The sequence below is a fragment of the Plecotus auritus genome (genome assembly GCF_963455305.1).
Source record: "Plecotus auritus genome assembly, chromosome: 5".
NCBI classification, from domain to species: domain Eukaryota; kingdom Metazoa; phylum Chordata; class Mammalia; order Chiroptera; family Vespertilionidae; genus Plecotus; species Plecotus auritus.
The window spans coordinates 7,532,744-7,559,222 of NC_137776.1; the positions used below are offsets into that span (position 1 = coordinate 7,532,744).

At 48.8% G+C, this 26,479-nt stretch overlaps 1 protein-coding gene across 1 annotated transcript in view; it reads right to left on the minus strand.

Moving 5' to 3' along the window:
- The window catches only part of ANKRD44 (ankyrin repeat domain 44), a 259,546-nt gene extending 254,613 nt beyond the window's left edge, over nt 1-4,933 (minus strand). The window contains exon 1 of the mRNA XM_080669556.1: nt 4,717-4,933. Within this exon, the coding sequence (XP_080525682.1) occupies nt 4,717-4,743 (27 nt within the window). The 5' untranslated portion in view covers nt 4,744-4,933. The remainder of the gene's footprint in view (nt 1-4,716) is intronic.
- Nucleotides 4,934-26,479: the final 21,546 nt, after the last annotated feature.

Below are 26,479 nucleotides of genomic sequence, written 5' to 3' on the forward strand. Positions count from 1 at the left end.
GAGACGTCAGAGGGTTTGAACGGTTTGTCTAGCTTTCTGATTTTCTATAATGATCCTAGTTTATATGCTAATCACCAAGGGGGGGAAAAATCACCAAGTTACCCACCAACACCCCACTCCCCGGGGGTTGAGGGGGGAAAGGCTAACAGGTAAGCCAGGCCCAGGTCAGGCAGGAAGAGAGGCTCAGAGCAGCTCCTGGCCTTGCAGGCCTGGGGCCGGCCCAGGGCTCTGAGGAGTGCAGGCTGCAGCTCACCCCGTGGCTCCCGGGAGTGAGACAGACACCCGGGGTCCAGTGGCCGCACTGCCCTGTCAGCTATTAAAAGTATAGCCTTGTGGTCAGAGCCCCACCTATGCCATCAAGGCTGCCAGGATCGGTGGACACCACACTGGGTGTGTGCCCTGGGACACGTCAATTCGCCTCTCTAGTCCTGTTTTCTCATCTGCAAAATAGGAATCACAGTACAGCGGCTGTGGGTATTAAGAGGGATGACTCAGAGCGAGGGCCGGCGTACAGTAAGATCAAGATAAATGTAAGCCATTATTAGGTCTCTGCCACGAAACACCAGCCCTCAAGTGCACTCCCCAAACCATGTGACTGGGTCCCCAAACAACTGTCAGAGAATAAAGCCTTTCTCTCCCCTCTTCTCCGCTGAAGGCAGGCCTGGGGAGAGCGAGGGGGGTGGGGCAGCCCAAGGAGGTGGCCAACAGGCCCCAGGGCCCCACCCCAGGGGCCAGAAACCCTGCCTTCCGAGTGACAGGGATTCTCAATTCCTGCCACCGCCAGGGCTGCCAGCCACTGCCTTTGACAAGGAGATGAGTAACTCAAGTGTGAGGCCGGACTTGGCAAGGGGACAGACACCAAGCCAGAAGCCTCCGGGCAGGAGCGCCAAGCAGGCCACCTGCTGACACGGTTTGCCTGCAGGCAGCCGGCACGTGGAGGTGGCATCCCGCTGTCACTGGCAAGTTCGGGTGAGAACAGTCGTGAGCATTTCCCAGGTGAACATTTCCGAGGCCCGACGAACTTCCCATCTGACTTCAAAACTTTAAAACCGTTTTAGGGGCCCAAGCTGAAGAGATGGCCTCACGCTTAAAACCACAGCAGTGCTGCCGACCAGCGTGGCTCAGTGATTGAACCTCGACCTATGAACCGGGAGGTCACGATTCGATTCCCTTTCAGGGCACTTGCCCGGGTGGCGGCTCGATCCCCCGTGTGGGACGTGCAGGAGGCAGCCCATCAGTGATTCTCTCTCATCATTGGTGTTTCTATGTCTCTCTCCCTCTCCCTTTCTCTCAGGAATCAATACATATATGTGTGTGTTTTTAAATCACTGCAGTGCCTTAACTATGTGGCATAAAGGGCAGCCCCCAAAAGTTCAACAGCAAATCACGTTGCAGAGCTAGATGGCTCTCTTGAGCCAAAAATGCATTACATTCGTAGGTTAACAGAATTCTCTTTCCCAAACTTAAAATGACCTCGTTTTTTTCATCAAAGGTATAAGTAAACCGCCTGACGTCCACTTGGGAGACAATAATGACATGGCTGTATTCATTACAGAGGTGCGGGTGGCTCCATGCTCCTTACCGGGACCGCCCGCCCTGGCTTGCTTTAGCCCCAGAAGCCCCACGTCCTACGAAAGCCCTCAGTCCCTGCAGGCAGGATGGCGATCCCCCTGTCGCTGGGACATGATGAGTGTTGTGTGCAAAGGAAAGCAGAGCAGACAGTGACAAATGCAGAACGGCCAAATGCCAAGTTTGTTTGCAGCAACAGCTTCCAGTTCCTTCAGGTGTAAAAAAAAAACACACACACACACAAAAAAAATGAAAACCACACGTGCTCCCCCTCCCCCCTTTCTTTTCACTCTTCCAAAACAGAGCTAGGAAGGGAGACCTCCTGGGGTACCCCTGGATGAGGTGCAGGCCTGACTGCCGAAGCCGTGACTGCACAGCCCAGAGAGTTCCGGACCCAGCTTGGGCCAGACAGGAAATGTCAGCTTCTATCACTGCCACTTCAGGCACGTTCAAAACAAACCCAGACCACGTGTGATCTGGGCCATCCAGCGCAAGAATGTGTCCTCAGCTCCAAATCCAAGAGCCTTGGCCAAAATCAAGATTCACCACACACACACACACACACACACACACACACACACACACACACACACCCCACAGGGGCATTAAACAGATGAGGGACGAGTTAGAAAAGTCTGTGTTACAGATCGCAGAATGGAGAGCGAGGCCCTCACTCTTCTACACACGGTCCAGCAGGGACTCCAAGCGGGCTCCCCACACACAATGGTGGAGCCCAGCGCCGTGGGAGGAGTTTAAACCAAGGGCGTTTCAGCCTCTGGTGAGGTTAGGAACCCGCTTCTGAGAATCTCGAGTTTCAAACCGAAAGGTAAGGCTATATAAGGCAAGGAAGGTCACACACTTCCTGGACCCAAAGCCACACGAAACCATGGCTGCCCACCACCCCACCCCACCCCACCCCACCCCACCCTGAACACCTCCTCGGCCAGCCTTCCTCTGGCTTTGCCCAGAAATGGGCCGGCAAGTTATAGGTGCCCTCAAGTCGCAGAACTCCTGGTCCGTTTCCGCATCAGGCATCAGTGGAACCACAGGAAGGCTGTTCAGCCCTTTCTTTCTCTCCATAGTAACACCACTTCGTTGGGGGAAGGGAGGTATGTATTCAGAAACATTTTAAAAGGGAAACATTTTTGAATGTCCCCGTCTGATTAAGTCCTGACGAACAAGTAACTTTCTTTCTTGTAAGACCAAGTCACACACTTTTCACTAGTGTTGATATCGACTTAGAAGACGATGCTTCTGGTAACCCTTTCAACACATCCAATGACAAGACAGGGGTGTCTTAACCTCCGCAGAAAGCTCAGAGCCTGGGAGGCGAGCGACAGATGTACTTCCCTTCTTCAAACTGTTTCTTCATTTTAAACATGAATGATTTGGGCTAAGATGCTCTCTCTCTCTTTTTTTTTTTTTTTTTTTAATAATTTTTATTGATTTCCGAGAGGAAGGGAGAGAGAGAGAGAGAAACATCATTGATGAGAATCATTGATCGGCTGCCTCCTGCACATCCCCTACTGGGAATGGAGCCAGCAACCCGGGCATGAGGCCCTGACCAGGAATCGAACCAGCCACCTCTTGGTTCCTAGGTCCATGCTCAACCGCTGAGCCACACCGTCCAGAAGAAGACGGTCTTTGGGGTCCCTTACTACTCTAAAATTCTATGTAAAGTTTTGTGAATGTCATAATAACAATAATGAGTATTAGAAGCATTTTTGGTACTTTAAAGATTTAGGAGTAACAGACAAGTACAGTGAGTAGCATGTACTGGCAAAGATGACAAGACCATGTCAGGCTACAACTGGAAGATTTAAAACAAGCAAATGTCAAACAGTTGTCCAAGTTTGTAACCAAAAGGTGGGGGGAATCCTAATATCAACTTACACACACTTTTAACTGCCCTGGGACCCACGGGGACAAGTCGATTCATCACAATGACCAGCTGCTCCTCCTGCTAAATTTAACGTGCATTTTGATTCAGTGATCTCTTCCCTCCAAGGGGTGGGGGGTGAATCCTTAGGGGAAGCAAACCAAAGCTCTGACTCTGAAAGGGAGGCAGGAGAGCAAATCATTGCGGTGACATTGCATTTAAGTCTCAGGATGTTCTTAGGGCCGGACACCAGCTGGGGAGGAGGCACCAGGTGCAACCCACGCGGGAAGGAGGAGATGTTTAAAGCCGAGCACGGGGACTGTCCTACCGGGTGTCAGGACTGCCAGGCCCCAAAAACAATGTTCCTGCACCACCCGCGAACAGACAGCAGGAGGGGGGAGCGGGCTGTGACTTTCTTGCGTGGAAGGGGCTGCAAGGAGTTCGGTCGCGCAACTTCGGTTGGGGCCGAAGAGTGTCCATGCGCTGAGAGCAGCCGGGCCCGCCGAGGCGAGACGCTTCCCTTCCACAGACGGACCCACAGCGAGGACTGCCCACGACTCCGCAAACAGCCCCGCCTCTGCACGCCAGGCTCCGCGCTGCCCTGCGAGGCTCAGCCAGGAAAGCAGCGAGGCCGATGGACCCAGGCAGGGCAGGCGGCCCGCCCCCTGTGCGCGGGGCCCTGGCTGGACTCCACTCGCCCTCGGAGAGATGGGTCAGAGCCCATGGGCCGCGTCCAGGTCCCCACCGCGCACCGCGCACCCAGCCGCGGGGCTGCTCAAGGGGAAGTCAGGCTGTCATGTCAAACGGCTGGAGACAGCTGACACCCGGGAGCGCGGCTGAGGCTGGGGCTGGGTTTAGGGCAGGGTCCCGGCTGCGATCCTTCTCCCTCTCCATCCCCCGTCCTCCTCCCCGCGGCGCGGACCCGCCAGCCCTCGGCGCCCCGGCCGGCGGAGCCCTCGCTGCGCAGCAGGCGACGACCGGAGCCGCGCCGCGAGCCTCCCATCCCCCTGCCCAGCGGGTCCGGGGACCACACACCCGCGCACCCCAGCACTCCAGCTCCCGGGTGCGCCGGGCGCCCCCAGCCCCTTCCCCGAGCCGAGGCGCAGTTCCGACGGCCCAGGCGCCGGAGCCGCGGCTGGAGCAGGGCGGCCGCACACCCCTCCCCGCGCCGGAGTAAACAGCTCGCGGGCGCCTCCGCCCCGCGCCGCCGCGCCCCCTCCCGCCGGGCCCGCGCCCCGCGCCCCGCGCCCCTTCCCCCGGGCCCCTACCTGGTCGCTGAGTTTGAGCACTGCCATCTTCCCTCCGCGCGCCGCAGGTCCCGGCCCGCGGATGGCACGCCGGGGCCGGGGAAGCGGAAGGGATCGCCGGGGGCAGGGAAAAATCCGGCTCCCGAATTTGACAGCCCTCCCCCGGCTCCTCCTCCGCCGCCGCCTCCGCCGCCGAGAGGCCGACACTGGCGAGTGGGGCCCGCGGCGGAGCCCGCCCGCCCGCCTTCGCACAGGAAGTACCGGCCGCCGCCGGCCCGGCCGCCACTGACATCACCGCGGCCTCCCGCCCGCCGCCGGGCCGACGCTGCCTCCTGCCGCCCGCACCGCGCCTCGCACCCGCGGTCCGCCGACCCGCACCGCGCCCGCACCCGCGCCCGCATCCGCACCGGCGCCGCGGGGTAGACTGCCGCCTGCTCCCCGCACCTGCTCACTGCGCCCGGGCCCCAGAGCCGGGAGAGGCGCCCCCGAGGCTGCTCCTGATCCACCCAGGGTCACATCCCAAGGGGGCGAGAGAGGCTGCCTGCTTTACCTGGGAGATGGGGCCCCAGCCTCTCCCCTCCGCCTCCCCCCTAATCTGAAACCGAGCTGCCCAGCGCTCCGCGGGGGGGAGGGGGTCCCCGGGTCAGAGCCGTCGCTCCGATGCTCTTTGTTTCCCGCGGGGAGGCCCTGGACACACTGTCATTCCTTAGCAGGTGTCTGCCAGACCCCCTTGAGGAGTGGGGGACAGGGGCTCGGCCCTTCCACCTCGGTCTCCATCTACCTCCCCGCTAGACGCACGCCCTCCAGCGTCAGTTGCCTCTGGGTTTAGTTTGAGGGAAGGAGGGGGTGGCCCAGATGTCCTGCAGAAGCAAGGAGGACCTGAATGACCGCATGGATGGGGCTTTTGAGGGGTTCTACCTGTTCCGACTCACCCGTTCGTACAAAATCCAGTTACCATGCTCTTCAACCGGCAGACGGCTCAGCTGTCAAACTCTAGGGCTACAGATGCAATGGTACATTACAGCCATAGAAGGTGTTGGCGCTGCTGGGATTTGGAGCAAACGTTTACTTTCACCAACTGTCTCCTCCGTGCCTACCTCGTACCAGATCCTGGGGTGACGGGGGAGCATAAGCAGACAGGAGCACCAGTCCTAGGAGGTGGCCCACATAACCCACATAGTCACCGCTCACGACAGCAATCCCACACGGAGACCAGAAATCACAGGTGAGAAATGCTTCTGAAGGAATCTGTGACCAGGGAACCAGACCAGGCTGGGGGTGAGGGAAGGCTGCCCTGAGAGAGGTGAGATCCTGGAGGAGGAGTTGAGTAACAAGGGGGTCGGATACTGCTCCCAGGCAGCCCTATGTGCCCCGGAAGGCCTTAGAGCAATGCAGGCCGGTGGCATTGAGCAGCAACCCAGAGCTAGAGTTCCTGGGTCAAGGCCAAACTTCTACCTTCATTCACAAACCAAATGTGGACTCTTTCTCCCTACTTCGTCCCCAGATATTCCACATTGAAAGGAATTGGGATTCGGATCCTGCAGACCAGGGAGCGAAGAAAGCACACTCCTGCCCTCCACTCCCCGCGCCTCAGGCATGCACAAAAGATTGCCTCTCCAAGGCTTTTTCAAGCACAAAACAGCGTGCTCTTGTGGCATTGAGTAGGTAGTTCTTGGTTGCTGCTGCTGATAGGTCTCCTTATTACTATCTTCCTGCGTGGCTCTGTAAGTGAATTGAGTAGGACACTGACTTCTCTACGTAACCATAACCACCCTTCAGAAGACTGATAACAAGTGATTTCATTTGGCGCCTGTGTTCCAGGCCCACTTGGGTTCATCGTGAACATGCCTATTACAGACATGACTGCGGCCTGAAAGGTGGGGGGAGCCATTCTCAACCCTATCAGGCCCATCATCCCCTTTTGTAACTAGTGTTTTAAATACTCCCCTGACTATTGTGAAATGCAATTCATAAATAATATTACCTACCTATGCAAATTTCCAAAAAAAATCAATATACTGTCCTAATTGTATAATAAAGGAAAAATAAAGGAAAGTGATTTATAATTAACTAGAGGCCCAATGCATGAAGATTCATGCAAGAATGGGCCTTCCTTCCCCTGGCTGCCAGCGCCTTTCCGCTCTGGCCGGGAGCTGCCTTTCCACCTTCCCACGCTGCCCAGAGGCCGGAGCAGCTGGGGTGGTGCGAAACGCCTGCGTTGTCCCCACGTCCCGCCCCACCCCCAGCTGCTAAGCGCTTGTGTATGCAAATTAACCAGCCATCTTTGTTGGGTTAATTTGCATACTCACTCCTGATTGGCTGTTGGGTGTCACGAAGGTACGGTCAATTAGCATGTTACTCTTTTATTAAGGAGATATGTATTTCCGTAAGTAACTGCTATCACACAACCCTATTAGAAGACCAAATAAAAGTCAGATGCTTGCACCTGTACATGGAACCACTGTGAATGAGAGAACTACAAATGCAGACCAATATCAACGTGCTGTATTAGCGCCTCAAATATCAGCATCGGTGTCCAAGGTGGCATGACCTGTGAAAGGCGGAAAGGCTCTTGGTCAAGTTCCAAACAAAACAAAGGGCGAAGGATTGGGCTAAATGTATTGATGTGGATGCATTTACCAGGAAGGCTGGATGTAACGGGTTAGCTCAAGCACTGAAAGTGGCTCCGGAGGCTTCCTTAGTCAGTTAAATGGAACTCTGCCTCAGTGGTTGTCTATATTCAATGAGATGACAGAACATCCCTGGTATGAGGTAGAGAAAGAAACCCGAAATGCTATGGAGAGGGGACTGTTGGAGTTATGTTATCGCAATGTATATCCATGCAGTCTATATACCCAGCCCCAATCCCCAAGTCCCTAGAGGCCCAGATGATGGTCTCTACACGTGGGCATTGGAAAATCATTCATTAGTAAGGGGAGCAACAGAAAAGCTCCATAGTGGCCGGATATGGGGGAGATGCTTTCATAGAGATGGCTCCCTGATTTCCATGATAATTGGGTCCTGGGATGGCAGTGACCAAGGGGCAGCATTTAACTGGCAGGGACAAGGAGGACACGTTGGATGGGCAGCACAAAATAGTACTCCAAGGTCTTGACCTGCAGGGATATTCGGTAACATCCTAAGTGGCCCTGGGCAGACTTGTGAAATATCCCTGGATCTTTAAAACTGTAGTTGGCTGTCTGAAACCTGACTGGGGCCATCAAAATGAAAAGTCATTCTTCACAGACACAGCCCCTTTTTTAAAGGACAGGTTGGGCCCAGCCAGCGTGGCTCAGTGGTAGAGCGTTGACCTATGAACCAGGAGGTTACGGTTCAATTCCCGGCCAGGGCACATGTCCGGGTTGCGGGCTCAATCCCCAGTGGGGAGAGTGCAGGAGGCAACCGATCAATGATTCTCTCTCATCATTGATGTTTGTCTCTCTCTCCCTCTCCCTTCCTTTCTAAATCAATAAAAGTATATTTAAAAAACAAAAAACAAAAACAAGACAGACTGGTCCCCCTGAGGAAAAACCTTGCAGCATCACCATAAACATACACTACCAATCTACATCCAAGCCTTTCCCAAAGGAAGCAAATGATGTCATTACTAGGGTGAGCATGCCCTGGGAAAAAGGAAGTACCTGCCCAGATGTTTCAGGGATGACTAGACACTACTCCACAATTAATGGGCCAAAGCTCTTATCCCCCCAACTGCTGGGAATGTTGCCTGCTGACAGCTTGACATTGAATCATCCCCCAGGGATTGCCCTCAGTCAAAAGTCACTGCCTCCTCTAAGGGTACAGCCCGTCCCTGGGCGCTATTCCTATCCAACCAGTGCAAGGGTGCGATGGCAAGCACCCCTGGTCTCAGGACAGGACACCTCTAACGGGCATCTTAGCTCCAGGGCGCCCCCTAGGATGAGCCGAGTCCTTGCTGCAACTGCATCGCAGACCACCCCTGCCCAGCCTGCCTGCCCCCTGACTTCCCACAGGTGGTGGTCCTAGAGCCACACTCCAATAACCTGGCCCCAGTCTCCATCTCAGAGCCTGTTCCCATGGAGCCCAACACAACATAGTCATGTCCTTCGACTTCACGCTGGTAGTTAGAGAGTTTGTAAATAAATCAGAAGCACCTTCCTGGCCAAGGTGAAAACCTCTGCAGGGCTGTGCAAACTGATGGCTGGATGAGGTAAACGTTGAATGGGTCACCTCACTGCCTCAGCTCAGCATGGGAACTCTGCTATTTTGAAGCCGTTGTGGCCTCTGACTGAACGGTCAAGCAACAGGAGGCCCAAGGGTGTCGGGGCTACGGGTGACCCTCACAAACCAGGACACCAAGGGCCAGCAGTCTAGGCTGAGGAGACTAGAAAACGTGGACAATGTAATTTTATTTTTTTTTTAGAAATTTTAGTTTATTTTTTAAATATATTTTTATTGATTTCAGAGAGAGAAGGAGAAGGAGAGATAGAAACATCAATGATGAGAGAGAATCATTGACCAGCTGCCTCCTACATGCCCCCTACTGGGTATCGAGCCCGCAACCTGGGCATGTGCCCTTGACCAGAATCGAACCCGGGACCCTTCAGTCCGCAGGCCGAAGCTCTATCCACTGAGCCAAACCAGCTAGGGCGGACAATGTAATTTTTATAAAGTCTCGTCTCTGAGCACTATTTCTTTCTGCACACACCATGCCTCCTGAATTCTAGACAGCCATGGAGTTCCAGTCGGTACCAATCCAGGGGGAGAAGATGAGCTATTTCCACCCATTAAAGAATCCATGCTAACCAAGTCCACACGTATAAAGCCTTACAACAGTGCCTGGTACCAGTCAGTGCAAGATGACTATTGCATCCATTGTATTAAATGGGAAAAGATGACATCTTAACATTGAAGAAATAGGGTAGTTTTTTCCAAATAAATATCATAAAGTTCATTGTTTGTGTTGGTTGGTTGAAGGTTATGTTCTTTCGAACAGGGAATGCCTTTCTCGGCTCCTGACCTTTTATGTCCTTGACCTTCTAACATATATAATCAGTAGTATTCAGTTAAGTACTTCATTGTTTGTTTGCTTTTATTTGCCCATTGTATTTAATTGTTTTATGAGTATCCGTCTCCTATAATTTCTTATATTTTGTTTGTGTCGTTTTCCTCATTATAGTAGAAACTTCTAGTGGGCATTAGCCATGTCTTATACTTCTTTGGTATCCCTATAATGCTGGCTATTCAGTACAAATTCAATAAATAAAGCAAAGCTGTCTGATGTTTAAAAGCATGCACGTGGAGGGACTATCAGCTGGGAACGTAGTAATTCTACTCAATATAACTATGACCTTTTTTTTAAGTACTTACTCAAAATTCCACTTGCCTACCTACAGTGTAAAATTCAGCAACACACACACACACAAAAATTCAAAAGTAGGAAGAGCTAAGTTATTACAACGACTTAGAAATAAAGTATTTAAAGTTTTCCCGTGAGGGATTGCTAAAATGAATATTGCATTTCCTCCATTGTTTATTGTGGTTTTTAAACTTCTATCCCATTCATTTTCAACTTCTTTAGACAGCTGTCTTGGAAAAGCAAATCAGAAACATTAGAAGGTGAGAAGGGAGGATTCATCTTAGAAGACAAAGGGGTGGGGGACGAAGGAGAGAAGAGAAGCCACTGTGGGAGTTCAGAACAAGTGCACCCCAAGATTTGCCTCTGGTGTGTGGATTTTTTTTTTTAATATATTTTATTGATTTTTTACAAAGAGGAAGGGAGAGGGATAGAGAGTTAGAAACATCGATGAGAGAGAAACATCGATCAGCTGCCTCCTGCACTCCTCCCACTGAGGATGTGCCCACAACCAAGGTACGTGCCCTTGACCGGAATCGAACCTGGGACCTTTCAGTCCGCAGGCCGACGCTCTATCCACTGAGCCAAACCGGTTTCGGCTGGTGTGTGGATTATTTTGAGCTACAGGCAACCAAGACCCTGGGGGCTAAAGAGGAACTTCTGCCCACCCCCCTGAACTACCTAGAAGAATTTAAAATAGGGGTCTTGCCTGTAATAAGAGTTATCACCAGAAATAATTCATTTGGCCTATCTATAGGGCAGGGCAAACTCCTGATTACTGAACACCTGCTCTTCTTATCACTTGCAGCTCTTAGCTCACTCTAACTTTCTGTCCCTGAAGCTCTCATGCATGTGGGGTTTCCAGTGGCTCGTATGTGATTCAATTTGGTTATTTTCTTTTGTTAATTTGTCTCATGTAGATTTTTTAAATATATCTTTTTTTATTGATTTTTTGTTGTATACGTACATTTTTTTAAATTTCTTGATTGATTTTAGAGAGAGGGGAAGGGAGAGAAAGAGAGAGAAGCATCCATTGGTTGTTCTACTTGTTTGTGCATTCGTTGGATGGGTCTTGTATGTACCCTGACCAGGGATCAAACCCACAACCTCCGGATGACGCACTCAACACCTGAGCCACCTCGCCAGGGCTTGTCTCACGTAGATTCCATTATGAGACCAGCTGAAAGAGCCTTCCTCTCCCACACCACTAAGAAATGCCCAAGAGGGGAAGTTGGTGAAAGCAGCAAGCTCTATTAAAAGAGAAAAAAACCTGATGGGCCATTGAAATGTACAACGGTGGTCTTTCAACTGAACTGGAGCGCTGAAGCATCCGAGGCACCCTTCTCAACCTTCCTCCAGAAAAATTATCACACAACTTCATATTTGTAACCATTACTCCTTCACAGCAAACTTCTCAAAAGAGGTGGCTCTTCGATTTTCTTCTCTCCACTTCCCCATCTCCTCAACCCTCCCCCACTCCCCTGAGCCACTCTCCTGAAAACACGGCAGCTTTGACCAGCTCCACGTGGGCACATCCTGACAATCCTTTTTGCCTTTGGTCTAAAAGGCTTACCTGCCCCGGCCGGTGTGGCTCGGTGGTTGAGCATCGGCCCATGAACCAAGAGGTCACTGGTCCTATTCCTGGTCAGAGCACATGCCCAGGTTGCAAGCTCGGTCCCCAGAAGGGGGCCTGCAGGAGGCAGCAGATTGATGTTTCTCTCTCATCGATGTTTCTATCTATCTCTCTCTCCCTCTCCCTTTCTCACTTTCTAAAATCAATAAACACTTATTTTTTTTAATATAAATAAATAAATAAAATGCATATCTGTGTCTTGGGCCAACCATATTTCTCCTGATCGCCAGACTGCCTACTCTCTCTTGATGTCTCAAAATCATCTCTGTGAAAATTGACCAACAGAAAGCATATTTAAAATGGAGTCAGGAGGCTAGAAGAGAAAACTCTCAAACACGATACACACTACCGACCCCAACAGGAAGAGACACACCTTGCACCTCCCGCAGGCAGGCCGTGACACTACCCCACTGCCTCGGCAGGAGGAAGGAAAGATCCCTCCTAACAGCTCAGCCAATGGGAGCCTGCCACAACTCAGCCCGTGAGAAGTCACCATACTTCAACGGTTCAGTTTCCTCCAGTGGATGCTTCCTTTACAACAGCCCCTCCCAAGGCCATAAAAGAATGTTCTTTGTTTCTCGGAACTGGCAAGTGGTTTGTGATTAGACCACATGAACCAAATTGCAATTTTTTATTGTTTCCAAATAAACTCATTTGCCAGAGAAAGAGCTGGCTGTCTGTGTGTAAAAGGTGACCACCTCACACTTAGCATGTGAAAAAAAGGGATTAATGCTCTTCCCCTAACTGACACCTCCTGTGCTCCCCATCTCAGCAGATGACCCAATTTGGTAGAAGAACAAACCTGAGGCTCTTTCAAGTCTGATCAGCTCTGTGTTTTGTTGTTGTTGTTGTTGTTTTTAAATATATTTTATTTATTTTATTTTTAAAATATATTTTATTGATTTTCACAGAGAGGAAGGGAGAGGGATAGAGAGTTAGAAACATCGATGAGAGAGAAACATTGACCAGCTGCCTCCTGCACACCTCCTACTGGGGATGTGCCCGCAACCAAGGTACATGCCCTTGACCGGAATCGAACCGGGACCTCTCGGTCCGCAGGCTGACGCTCTATCCACTGAGCCAAACCGGTCAGGGCTGATCAACTCTGTCTTCATCGTATCTCTTCAATCTATGCATGCCACTCCTGATGTCCAGGACCTCACTCCAGCCCAGGCTGCCTGCCTTGTTGGCACAGCCCCCCGCCCGGTTTCCCGGGGCCACTCTCCACCCCCTGGCAGTACAATCTTTCTGAACTTCAAGCCTGTTCAGGTCACTCTCCTTTGGTGGCTGTCCATCGCCTTCCGTCTACTGACAAACATCTGAATTTGCTCGGTTTTCACGGTCCTCCACTTTCCCCACCCATCGTTCTCCTTGCAGGGAAGCCAGACTGCTCACCTCTGACCGCACATCCTGGTGTGTGTGAGGCAGGGGTCCTCACACTTTTTAAACAGGGGGCCAGTTCACTGTCCCTCAGACCATTGGAGGGCCGGACTATAGTTTAAAAAAAAACTATGAACAAATTCCTATGCGCACTGCGGGCCCGGGACGAGTCGGCTGCTAAGCAGGACAGGCAGCGGCACCTGGCAGGCCGGATCAATGTCCTCGGCGGGCGGCATGTGGCCCGTGGGCCGTAGTTTGAGGACCCCTGGGAGTGATTGCCGCTGGTGTGGAGCCGTACACAACCCGGGAGACCAATGCCTCGTTATCACGCTTTCCACACCGCGCCCGAAGCAGCTTCCCCCGTGCCTCACCTGCCTCTCTCTGAGCCTGTGACCATTGCTCTTTTCTGTCTGTTATTTCATCTTCTAGGTAATCCTGCTTGTCCTTCGGATCTCAGTGTCGGTGGAACTCAGCCCATGAAGCTCTCCCGGACTCACACCACCTCCCGAGTGTGGATGAGGACTTTCCTCTGAGGCTTCTGTTCGGTGCCCTCTGCTTAACCCCTCTTACTGCACGTCACCCTCGATCCTGTAATTGCCGTTTACTTTCCTGACCCCTCTTCCAGGACGGGAACTGTGTTTTATTCACCTTTCTGTCTCCAGGTCATTGTATAGTGTCTGACGCAAGGTAGATACAGAACAGGTACTTCTGAAGGAATGCAACTTGGAGTTTAACCTGGACAAACCTCCGTTTATTCCTGGTCAAATAAGGCTGAGGTTGTCTGTCCTCAATGCCACAGAGAGTGATATGGCAGGGGTGGGGTGGGCTGGAGGTGCAAGAGGGTATGGGCCTATGGGGGAATAGTAAATGGTGATGGACGTTTGTAAGTCAAATTAAAATGTAAAAGAAGATATAAAAGCCCTAACCGGTTTGGCTCAGTGGATAGAGCGTCGGCCTGCGGACTCAAAGGTCCCAGGTTTGATTCCGGTCAAGGGCATGTACCTTGGTTGCGGGCACATTCCCAGTAGGGGGTGTGCAGGAGGCAGCTGATTGATGTTTCTCTCTCATCGATGTTTCTAACTCTCTATCCCTCTCCCTTCCTCTCTGTAAAAAATCAATAAAAAATATATTTTAAAAAAAGATATAAAAAACGTGTGTGAAAATGCTTTGGAAAGTGGAAAGAAAGAATGAGAGAGAGAACAGTTGGCATGGCGCTATCGGGAAGAGAAAGTGGCGAGGGAAGGCGTGAGAGACTTGCCACGCTATGGTGTGCAAGCCCCACGCCTGTGCCACTGAAGTGAGCAGGCTCTGTGTCTGGTCTTGAACTAGAACGAGCAGCCAGAATGCTTCAAATGAAGGGCAAGAGGGAAATGCAGAGTGTAGTATTGAAGCCATGATGTAAGTCCACTAACTGGTCCAACAGTCTGTGAGTTACACATGACTATTTCTTCTTTTAAGACAAAATTGTTCAAAATGGTGTAGCAAGGGCTCAGGTAGTCACAGGCTAAACACACTTCTTCCTGGAGTGTCAGTTTCACTTGGTGACTCAGGGAGGTAAGTGGTTTCACTTGGTAAGTAACTGGAAGCAGTATTTGCATGTTCACACACGCAAATGGGTATCTTATCGTCTTATCTGGGACTATAGCACGCGCACACATCTTTTAAGTAAGCCTGAGACGTCAAACATTTTGTGTTTGCGATAGAAAACCCACAGTCTGCCTGTACTCCCCTACCGACCTCTCACTCGCCCACACCCTAGGAGTAAGTCATCACCCACTTTGCTCTTGGGGCGCCCAAGAGAAGTTTAATAAGCACCGCTTGTGGAAGTTTGATAGGCTTCCGTGCTGCTGAAATGGAAGGACAGAAGGACCTTCAGCAAACGTGGCTGGTACCCTTACATCAGGGGCCAAGTTTATCACTGAGCATTGACTTGGAGATCGGTTGTCTGCTCCCAGCTTGCCCGTTGCATGGGGAAGCAATTTCGTAAATATTGGTCCCTAGTCCCAGAAGGAGAATGAAAAAAAAAAAAAAATGTAATGCAGAGGAATCAGGACTAACTTACTCCCCACAGAAAGAATTCTAACTCCATATCCCCTTGATGTTTGGCAAGTGGCATCATGGTCTTTGCACATAAAGGTCAGCCCACTGTGTCTATAGGAAGGGGAGAAAGGAGCCAACGTACTGAGCCTCTACTGTGTGCCAGGCACTGTGCTAGGTGCTGTACGTGCCACCCTCCTCCTCGCCACTCCAGAAACAGTAATCCTGCCCTCCTTGGTACGAAATCTACATTTTACACAAGCTTTTACTCCTGGACATAGCACTTTAAATATTGATGATTTGTTTGCCTGTTACCCTACTGTGAACTCCTTGAGGGCAGGGCCCATTTCAAATTCATCTTTAGATCCCAAGTAATTCAGTACCTGGTCACATAAGATGCCCTCAGTTAAATTTTTATTAACTGAACTAAAAAGTACCTCTTCTCATGTATAGGACATTGTTAAGAAGTCATTGACTTCCTACTCCAAAAAAATGTCTTCTTCTAAATCATCTTGCATCATCCACCAAAGAATTATGGAACACAGCAATTATGTCATGTTTTTGCTTTGTTTTTAGGTCCTGGAACAGTTTCAAGTCTCCCTCCTGACCCCCAATCAAAAAAGGATAAGATTAGTCTATAACATACACCATACACACTTTTTAATTGTCTTTGCAAAGCACTCTTTTCCATAAAATGTTGTCATCTATGAAATACATCTTTAAAACGAATCACTAAGTGTAAATGTCCCCCATTTCAGTGGCCTTAACAAGTGGCAAAGAACAGGACCAAAACAAAAAAACAAACAACAGAACAAGACCAGAGTCACTGGATTCAATGTGCATTCTCAGTTTCCAAGTAGGCAACCTCAAGATCGCTTTTCTTTCCTCCCCAAATCCAATGTAATCAAAACACAGAAATTTCTTCTTCTCATCACTGCACTTTAGAGTGCATACAAAGTAGGTACTGTACACACACACACCACACACACACACACACACACACACACAACACACACACACACACACACACACACAACACACACACATACACACACACACACACAACACACACGCAAGAGGAAGGACAATCAACGTCCTGGTTTAGATCCTGCTCATATTTACAAATTCAAACGTTTTGAGCCTAATCCAACTCCTCTCAAGTTCACATTCACTTAACTTCTGATATATTGGGACTTCCTGTTTTTGTAGAAAGCAATTTCAGAAACGGTTCAGTAAGCTTTTTTTGGACAGTGTCTCGCTCCTGCAACGCAAGATTTGGAGCACTTAATGGCAAATGAATGAGGAGCATACGCAGGACATTTCTTAAGAGCTGCAATGTTTTCAAAGTCTCAGGGGAAATGCTTGACCAAGTCTACCTGTGGTTTCGCTGGATACTTGGAAATCGGTTCATGACATTCAGAGACACAAAGACACAGCTGGGTTTCCCGTCCGGTCTGCAGAACACGGCTAGCCAGCAGCGATGGGGGAGCCCTTAGGAAAGGACCCTCAGCTCTTTGTAGAAACAGGAAGGAATTAAGATTTCGTGTCTGGTCCTTGGGGAGTCGGATGCATCATTAATCAGAAAACCCAGAACAAAGCCAAAGGACCTAGAGACTTGCGTGCATGTTTTACATTGACTGTTTCTCTGCTGTGTAATTGCCAGCACATGTCCATGGTGAAAAATATGGTGGCAAACAGCAAATCCACTGAAGAGCTCTCTGGCCAGTCTTTGGTGAAAACCTACAATAGCTCCTATTGTCAGTACATACCCCACATTGAAGATAAAATGTTTGTTTCCATTAGATCTATATGTGTGTCTGCATGTGAACACAATATAAAATAGAGTTCTTACAATGGGTAACACCTTTAAACACAGTAGAAAATTAATAAATTACTTAGGATGTACAACAGTGCGAATATGCTTAATGCCACTGAACTGTACACTTTAACAATGGTAACAGTTTTTGACTATAGAGATAGAATCATAATTTTTTTAATATATTTTATTGATTTTTTACAGAGAGGAAGGGAGAGGGATAGAGAGTTAGAAACATCGATGAGAGAGAAACATCAATCAGCTGCCTCCTGCACACCTCCTACTGGGGATGTGCCCGCAACCAAGGTACATGCCCTTGACCGGAATCAAACCTGGGACCTTTCAGTCCGCAGGCTGACACTCTATCCACTGAGCCAAACCAGTTAGGGCAGAGATAGAATCATAATTAACAAAAGAAGAAACCTTGAATAGCCAATACACACATAAAAAAGATGCTTGATATCAGTAGTCATCAGAAAAATACAATTTAAAGTCCTAATAAGTTACTTACTCTTCACACTCATCAGATGCCCAAATACTCTTAAGAGTCTAACAATGCCAAATGTGGCTAAGAATGTGAGGCATCGGGAACTGGCCTGCTTACACCTGGGATTATGCACACCAGGTAATGTGTGGGAAAGTCACCTAGCAATCCCACTCCCACATGTGAATAAAAAATGCTCATTGCAAGGAATTATTACCATTTGTAGGCACCTGGATGGAATTAGAGAACATTATGCTAAGTGAAATAAGCCAGTCAATGAAAGAAAAATACCACATGATCTCACTCATTTGGGGATAATGAAAAACAGTATAAACTGATGAACAAAAAGATAGATACAGAGGCAGTAAAGCATCAAACAGACTGTCAAATTACAGCGGGAAGGTTAGGGAGAGGTGGGGGAAATAAGAGATCAACTGAAGGACTTATATGCATGCATATAAGAGTAACCAACGGATGCAAAACATTGGGGGGTGAGGGCATGTATGGGAGTGGGGTGGGGGGGGCAATGGTAAGATATGTACACATATAATACCTTAATAAAAAAATTTTTAAAAAAATGCTCATTGCAGTACTGTTTATAGTAGTAAAAAAAAAAAAAAAAGGATACAACCTAGATCCTCATTAACAAGAGAATAAACACAATTAAATACTGAACAACAGTGACAATGAATAAACTAGTCTCAGGTAGCAACATGGATAAACTCCCAAAACATAACATTAGGCCAACAGAGCCATAAAAATATATAACAGTATAATATATTTTATATGAAGTTTGAGATATTCAAAGGACTACTCCATAATATTAAAAATCTAAATATACTCATTGGAATGACAACTATAAAATGGAAGGCGATGACTGTGTTTGGGGAAGGAGAGGTAGAGATGGGAGCGTGCAGGGTACTCTGAGGCTTAAATTGTATCTCTAAATTTCACTTCTTACGCTGGGTGGCTGGCATACAGATCATTATTTATATTTCTGCAATGCTTTTTTCTTGCATGCTTGAAATGTTTCATCAATGGAAAAGAAGAACCTGCTAACAGGAGATCTTTGATAGTTAATTTTATGCCAAGCACTGGGCTAAGCAATCAGACATGTAACTCCAGGCTAATAGAATGAATGCCCAGTGACAGGCACTCAATAAACAGTCGGTTCATCCATGAAATGAATAACTCTAAGATAAGACACAGTCAATTCCTAATTGTGGAAACTAGAGTAACAGACATGAAACAAACAGGGAAACGCCGGTGGCTCTCAGCAGTCGCTGAGAGAGGGATTTGGGACAAGGAATAGGTTTGGGGAAGCAGACATTGAGCTCAGCTGAGTAGCAGGTGCCCCGGGACATCCACGTTGAGAAATATGGAGATGGAGTTGGAAAATAGGAGGCTATTCACCTTGGAGGTTTGTCAGCAGGTGGTGGGTAATGAAAGCCATGGCAGCAAGTGAGGTAATGAGGGGACAGGAAAAGGATGAAAAGCAAGGAGGCCCTGAGGAGGACCGTCAGTGAAGCATGGAGAACCAGCTGGAAAAGAGACTCACTCCCATGGTCAACTCCTTGAAAAATAATTCGAAGGTGAAGCTCATCCTACATGCTGCCAAAGCACAGAAACAGTATTTTCAGCTTTGTTTTCATCGTCAATTTTAAACAAGTGCTAAAACAGAACAGCAAAGTGAACTCATTTACCCATCACCTGGGGTCAACAGCTCTCCACCCAGGGATAACTGTTCTTGTGTATAGCCCCATCCACTACATCACCCCTTATTGTTCTGAAGCAATCCCAGATAGCCCATTATTCCATCCACAAGCGCTTCAGCATGGCTCCCGAAAAGGTAACGACTCTCTTTTCTAAGCACAACCACAATACTATTGCCTTTTAAAAAATCAACAGGAATTCTTTAGTATCATCAAATATTCAGCCGTTGTTAAAATTTCACAAGGATCATAAATGTATTTTACAATTTGTTTGTTTGATTAAGGTCTACATATTGCTATTGGGTGATAATGTCATTCATAACCGCAAGTCCCTCCTTCCCCCACCCCATCATCTCTTCTTCTTCTTTTTTTAATACAGTTTATTGATTTCAGAGAGGGAGAGAGCAAGAGAGATAGAAACATCAATGATGAGAGAGAGCCGAAACCGGTTTGGTTCAGTGGATAGAGCGTCGGCCTGCGGACTGAAGGATCCCGGGTTCGATTCCGGTCAAGGGCATGTACCTTGGTTGCGGGCACATCCCCAGTAGGGGGTGTGCAGGAGGCGGCTGATCGATGTTTCTCTCTCATCGATGTTTCTAACTCTCTATCCCTCTCCCTTCCTCTCTGTAAAAAATCAATAAAACATATTAAAAAAAAATGATGAGAGAGAATCATTGATTGGCTGCCTCCTGCACGCCCCCCATTGGGGATCGAGCCCGCAACCTGGGCATATGCCCTGACCTGGAATCGAACCGGTGACCTCTTGGTTCCTGGGTCGACGCTCAACTGCTGAGCTACACCTGGCTGGGCTAGGTGATAAATTATGAATGTTTTTCCTTGGGGCTCTGCGGGATTTCCACGGTGGGACTCACCGCGCCGTTTTGCTGTGTTTGCACGCTGGACGGCAGAGTTCTCGGGATTGGTCCCTTTCTCTGTTGCATTTCTCTGAACCGCCTCAGAGTTTGCTAATAACATCATGTGTGCTCGCCAGGAAGCAGATGTCAACATGAAGCTAAAGGTGACCGACCGAGATTCGCTGGGAGTGCGGCCTGTGAAAAATAAAGGGGAGAAGAACCTGGACGTCAGCCTGGTGGCTATGGAAAAGGAGGGGACGGGAAGATGGGGAGAAGCACGCAGCACAGTCCGTGGCACATGTCCCGGGGCCACCGCACACACTGCTCACGGAGGAGTCCTGTGTTGGCAGGAGTGGGGGGGCCTCGTCCCCGGCTGTGCTCAGGGGCAGGCTGCTGGGAAGAGACTGGTCTGGGTCCGATGCTGGGGGTGCAGCTCCAGAGCCAGCTGGGCCGTGAGCTCCTTCTTGAAGGGAGGGCCAGGCCGAGAGGGCCTGCATGGCCGCCACACCACCTCTGTGGGATTCCTACTTTTAAAAGTCACTGCCTTTCAACAATAAAGATTTAAAATAAAATGAAAAAGTCATTTCCTGCCCTAACCGGTGTGGCTCAGTGGATAGAGCGTCGGCCTGAGGACTGAAGGGTCCCAGGTTCAATTCTGGTCAAGGGCATGTACCTTGGTTGCGGGCACATCCCCAGTAGGAGGTGTGCAGGAGGCAGCTGATCGATGTTTCTCTCTCATCGATGTTTCTAGCTCTCTATCCCTCTCTCTTCCTCTCTGTAAAAAATCAATAAAATAAAAACAAATATATATATATATATATATATATATATATATATATATATATATATTTTTTAAGTCATTTCCTGACCTGGCAGAAGTGGCTTAGTTGGTTGAGCATCGTCCTGGGCATGGAAAGGTTGCTGGTTTGATTCCTGGTCAGGGCTCATGCCTGGGTTGAGGGCTGAACCCCCAGTAGGAGGAGTATAAGAGGTAGCTGATGAATGTTTCCCTCTCACATCGATGTTTCTCTCTCCCTTCCCCTTCTTCGCTCTCTAAAAATAAATAAATAAGTCATTTCTTCTGTGTGGGATTGAATTTTCATTAGAACCAAATTATCCCTAGTAGAGTGGAAAATAATTCTGTATGTAGAGTTTTTTTAAGTGTTTTTTAATGTTTTTTAGCTAAAAATAGGTCTGCTTTGTTTTCTACCAAATTTCAGAGCTAGGAAAGAAAGCACAAATTGACCTATATAACATTTTATAATTTCTATATCTCTAAAAGAACAGTAAACAGAATTCAAAGCAAGTAACTAAGCTGGGGAAATAAATATGACAGGCAAGTTAACAGTCTTTTAGCTGGAAAGAAATCATACAACTTGATTTAAAAAAAAAAAAAAAGACATTTGGACCCCAACAAATAGGTAAAAGATATAATTAGACAAGTCCCCAAAAAGAAAGTCCAAAACAAATAGATTGGAATATTTTCAGCCTCACCAGTAATTAAAAATAAGTAATGTTAAATAAGATTATTTTTAACCTAAGAAAGTTACAGAGGTTTAAACATTTATATTACTCAATACTTGTAAAAGTATGATGAAGTAAGTTATTCTTATACATTTCTGGAGATGTGTAAATTGGTGATAATTATGGAGCTCTTATTTTCCCTTAAGAATACATGCTAAGGAAATAATTTAAAATAGAAAAAGGCCTTTAGGCACAAAAATGTTATTTCAGTCAGGACTCTTGATTAGGAGAAACTCTGCTCAAGCGGCTTAAGCCAAAAAGGGTAAATTACATGTTCACATAAATAAACCATCAAACCCTAGAAGGCAGGGTTTAGAGCAGGGCTGGGCAGATTGGATTCAAGAACTCACAGCCTCTCTCTCTCTCTCTCTCACACATACACACACACACACTCACACACCATACCCCTCAGCATATGATGTGTGTTGGCCTTGTTCTTGTAGCTCTGGGAGAAAACAAAACAAAAACAATGGTATATAAATAAATTCTTTTTTAATATATATATATATATATATATTTTTTTTTTTATTGATTTCAGAGAGAGAAAGGGAGAAGGAGAGAGAGAAACATCAATGATGAGAGGGAATCATGGATCGGCTGCTTCCTGCACGCCCCACACTGGGGATCGAGCCCACAACCCAGGCATGTGCCCTGACCGGGAATGGAACCATGACCTCCTGGTTCATAGGTTGATACTCAACCACTGAGCCATGCCGGCCGGGCTACACATGAATTCTTAAGTGTTGAAGGACTGTGTATCCCAACAATAGCCAGTGTTTAGAAGGAGCTCAGGGAACTGTCTCTCCACATGGTGACATGGTGGAGAGCGAGGCAGCAATTGTCTTTGGGGTCACATCCTTACAGCTGTGCTCCCAAGGGAATGGACCCTGCTCTCCTCCGCCTGGGTCCTAAGCCCATCACAGAGCCAACCCATGGCCAGCCTCTCCCTGTCCCATCTCTCAGCAAACCGCTACCTGCAGTCTTATTTCAGGTCCTCATAGTCCCGCACCCGGACAGCCTGTATTGGCTCCTAACAGGCCTCACAAATGCCATGATAACCCCCACCCACCCCCACAGGCCACCCCCCTCATTAATCCACCCTGCACACTGTCATCCGTGTTGCCAGCATTCTTTTCTAAAACACAAATCTGAGGGGGTCCCTCTTGCATCAGCTTTTCGCATTGCTTCCTTTCGAGATGAAGTCCGCATCCTTGGGCTCGGCCCACGAGCTTGAGGCTGGTTCACCATTCCCTCTCCCTCCGCTCTGCCGCAGTCAGCAGACACGGCCTGTCCGAGACTCTGTCCTTGCACTTGCTGCTCTCCACGCCTCAGCTGGGCAACCCGATCCTGGCAAGTCCCGCCAGGCTCCTCATTGGGGTTCCACCAAGGCCTTTGCTTCTGCCTGGGGGCGTCTCTAACCTCCAAAAGTAGATGCCCAGGGAGCCTGCTCTGAGGGAGTCACACAGGACGCCTCCGACAGGCAGGTGGCTCTAAGGGCACGCGGCCTACTCAGCAAACCAAAGTCTAAGCCTGTACGCGCTCAAGGTTACAAAACCAACACCACAGTCCATCTCAGTCAACGAGGCTCTAAATCAGCCGTGAGCAAACTACGGCCCGCGGGCCAGATCCGGCTGTTCTATCCAGTTCTCTTGCTCTCCCCTCCGCTCCTTTACTTTGAATTTATATTAGTTCACACAAACACTCCATCCATGCTTTTGTTCCGGCCCTCCGATCCAGTTTAAGAACCCATTGTGGCCCTCAAGTCAAAAAGTTTGCCCACCCCTGCTAAATGATGGCCAATCAAATAATTTCCCTGCTTTGCTTCTGCATCTCCTCTATAAATCTCTCTCCCAGCTCCTGCTGGCAAAGGGCTCCTAACCACTTCCGGTTTGGCACTGCCAGATTCCAATCAGTCTTCGCGCAAATAAATTCACCATGTTTAACGTGCCTCAGTTTATCTTTTCACACGGCTCAGCTCTCATGCAGGCACCCACCAGCCAAAAGCCCAGGACCACGGGAGTCTCTGAGGCCGCCCGGACCAGGAGATCAGAGGGAACGAGCTTTCAGGAACATTCCCTAAGGCTCCTAGAAGGTCCCCCAGGATCAGCAGCCACCAGCCACCACCCACACCAGGGCCACAGCCGGGCTGTGGTTGCCTCGCCCCTGTTTCACTTCCCCTGGCAGGGCACCCACAAAGAATCTGCCTGAACTCCAATCTCTGCCTCGGGATCTGCTTGGGGAAAACGCAGGCTAAGACCCCCAGCTGTGTTCAGGCTGACAATTTCCTGGAAGGTCATAATCTGACCAAAGCAGGTCGGGAGACCCAAAGTCTGAGGAAGGATGAGCGGCTGTTCAGGGAGCAAATAGCCTGTTCCAATACCCCCTCCCACCCCCAGGTCTTCACTATTGTCCAATATCTAATTCTGTTAGGGGCAAAAATAGAATATTGGGGACTAGCTATGGTTACAGGAAATATTAATCATGCTCTGTTAACCGTGATTGCCTTGTTCTGGTTAAAGAAAGGACATTCTAACCTGGTGGGGAGTTGTACACCCCCCAGCCCACTCCCCCTACCCCTCATCCCCCCACACCCCCCACACCCTGGGACCTGGGAGTCAACCTTGGAATGTGGTCCATTCTCATACAAGAACTGCCTATTATCATGGAAAGATTAACAAACAATGGAGTCCCACCCCAACCTGCATAGCCTGCTTCCCCATGTAATCTTAGTCCTACCCTATATAAGCAGCTGGCTATGGGGGGGGGGGGGGGTGTGCAGAGCAGATTTTTATGGATGACCTGCTGCTCTCCCATACTCCCCGCAGGATTGGAATAAACTCCCATATAATTCAACCTTGTCTCTGCTGAATTGGCTCAGGTAGTGACAGGCAGCCCAGAGCCCTTGGTTGTCTGGTTACATATTCTAACTCAACTAGAATTCTAACTTAACTAGAACCGGCTTCTCAGGAAGCTGGACCTCAGTGCAGTTTGGCAGACAGAGTAACACTCAGTTCAGTGTGGACAAGGACGGGGCCACCTGCTAACCTGGCAAGCTCAGGGGACGCCTGGGTGGCAGCCTTACAAGCTCAGAGACCTAGGTAACCGCATAGGAGGGTCACTTCCTAACTCAAAGAGGTCATGGCAGGTGGTCATGTCCTAGGCCAGTATCTTTCCTGACAAAGGTCAATCTTTATGTTAACTGTCTATTGTCTTTTTGCATCTAAGGTTACATATATTTGGAATGCCAAGGTAATTTTTTTTTTTTTTACTGTTAAGTACCCTATACCCACCTAAGTAAAAGAGGTATGTGGCTTTTCCTTTTCCTTTTTATCCCGTCCCAGAGATTTCCCCGTTTTGCTTTCTCCCACCAATGGATTTCATGTAACCACTTCCTCCTTTGACTGTAATGTATAAAATAAGGTGCAAGCCCAGCCGGTGTGGCTCACTGGTTGAGGTTCAACCCATAAACCAAGAGGTTGAGGTTCAATTCCTGGTCAGGGAACACGCAGGAGGCAGCCTGTCGATGATTCTTTCTCATCACTGATGTTTCTCTCCCTTCCTCTCTGAGATCAATAAAAACCTATTCTTTAAAATAAAATAAAATAAAATAAAATAAAAATAAGGTGCAGAACTGCCATTCCTGGGAGCATCTTCCCAATCCATTGAGATTTTGCTTCCTGGTAATTGTCAACAGTTTGGCTGAAATTCATAAAAATTCCCTCAGGTTTGGACATTTCTTATGTTGACATCAGCAACTAAACTAATACAGATGAAATCATTACTGTCGTTTCTCTCCATTAGTGTGGGAATTGTTAACACTCAGGAAATCACTGCAGCCACCCTGGTGTTGACAAGTTGAATACTAGCCCTGGGACAACTCTTCGTTCTGTCTCCTGTTCTCTGTATAAAGCAGAGACCATGCAACGTGGGAAGTAAGAGCCAGGCTGTGGGGTCTGCCATCGGCCTGCGTCCCTGCTGGGTGACCTTGAGTAAGCCACTAACTTCTCACAGTCTCAACTTTTTCACGTATAGAATGGAGAGCACTCGATTCTATAGGTGTCTTTTTTGTTTTAAATATATTTTTATTGATTTCAGAGAGGAAGGGAGAGGGGGAGAGAGAGACAGAAACATCAATGATGAGAGAGAACCATTGATTAGCTGCTTCCAGCACTGCTCCCCCTCCCCCCGCAAGGGGAGCCCGCAACCTGGGCATGTGCCCTGATGGAGAATCCAACCATGACCTCCTGGGTTCATAGGTGGGCACCCAACCACTGAGCCACGCAGACCGGGCAGTTTCTTAGGGTTAAGTGAGAGAAGGTGGAGAGAGTGCATAAGCATGGGCCCAACGCATAGCACGTTCTCTCCAGACCGAAGCGACTAGTATGGGATAGTGACCTCTTTCTCCTGCACAAAGGCACCAGGTGCAGTCCACTCTCCAACAGGAGTGGATGCTTTGCTGTAGCCCGGCCCTGTTGAAGACGCGGGCTTTAGGATTTGACTGCCCATAGCCATTAAAATACAACCGACCACATGAGAACATCTGGTTTCAATTAAAATGATCGTCCCTACTTTCTTCGAATCAGTGTAGGGTGTGTTATTTTTCCTCCTCTCTAAAACGAGTGAGAGCTTTGTGCTAAATTTACCATCGCTAAGTGGGTTGAAAACGGTCTTTGTTAAAAAGCCAGTCGGCCCAGGACGGCCTGGAGGAGAGCGGTCTACCTTGGCAGGTTGCCTTCACGTTAAGTGCGTATTTCACAGTCAACTCACCGTGGTAGAGCAACTGGACATTTCTCCTGGCCCTTCCGGCCCCAATGATCTAATGCCGAGCCACGCTTCTATGGAAAATATCGCCGTTTACCATTGATGAGTGGGCCGAGCACTGTCTTTAAAATGAGCCGCCTCGTCCTAACTGGTTTGGCTCAGTGGATAGAGCATTGGCCTGCGGACTCAAGGGTCCCAGGTTCGATTCCGGTCAAGGGCATGTACCTTGGTTGCAGGCACATCCCCAG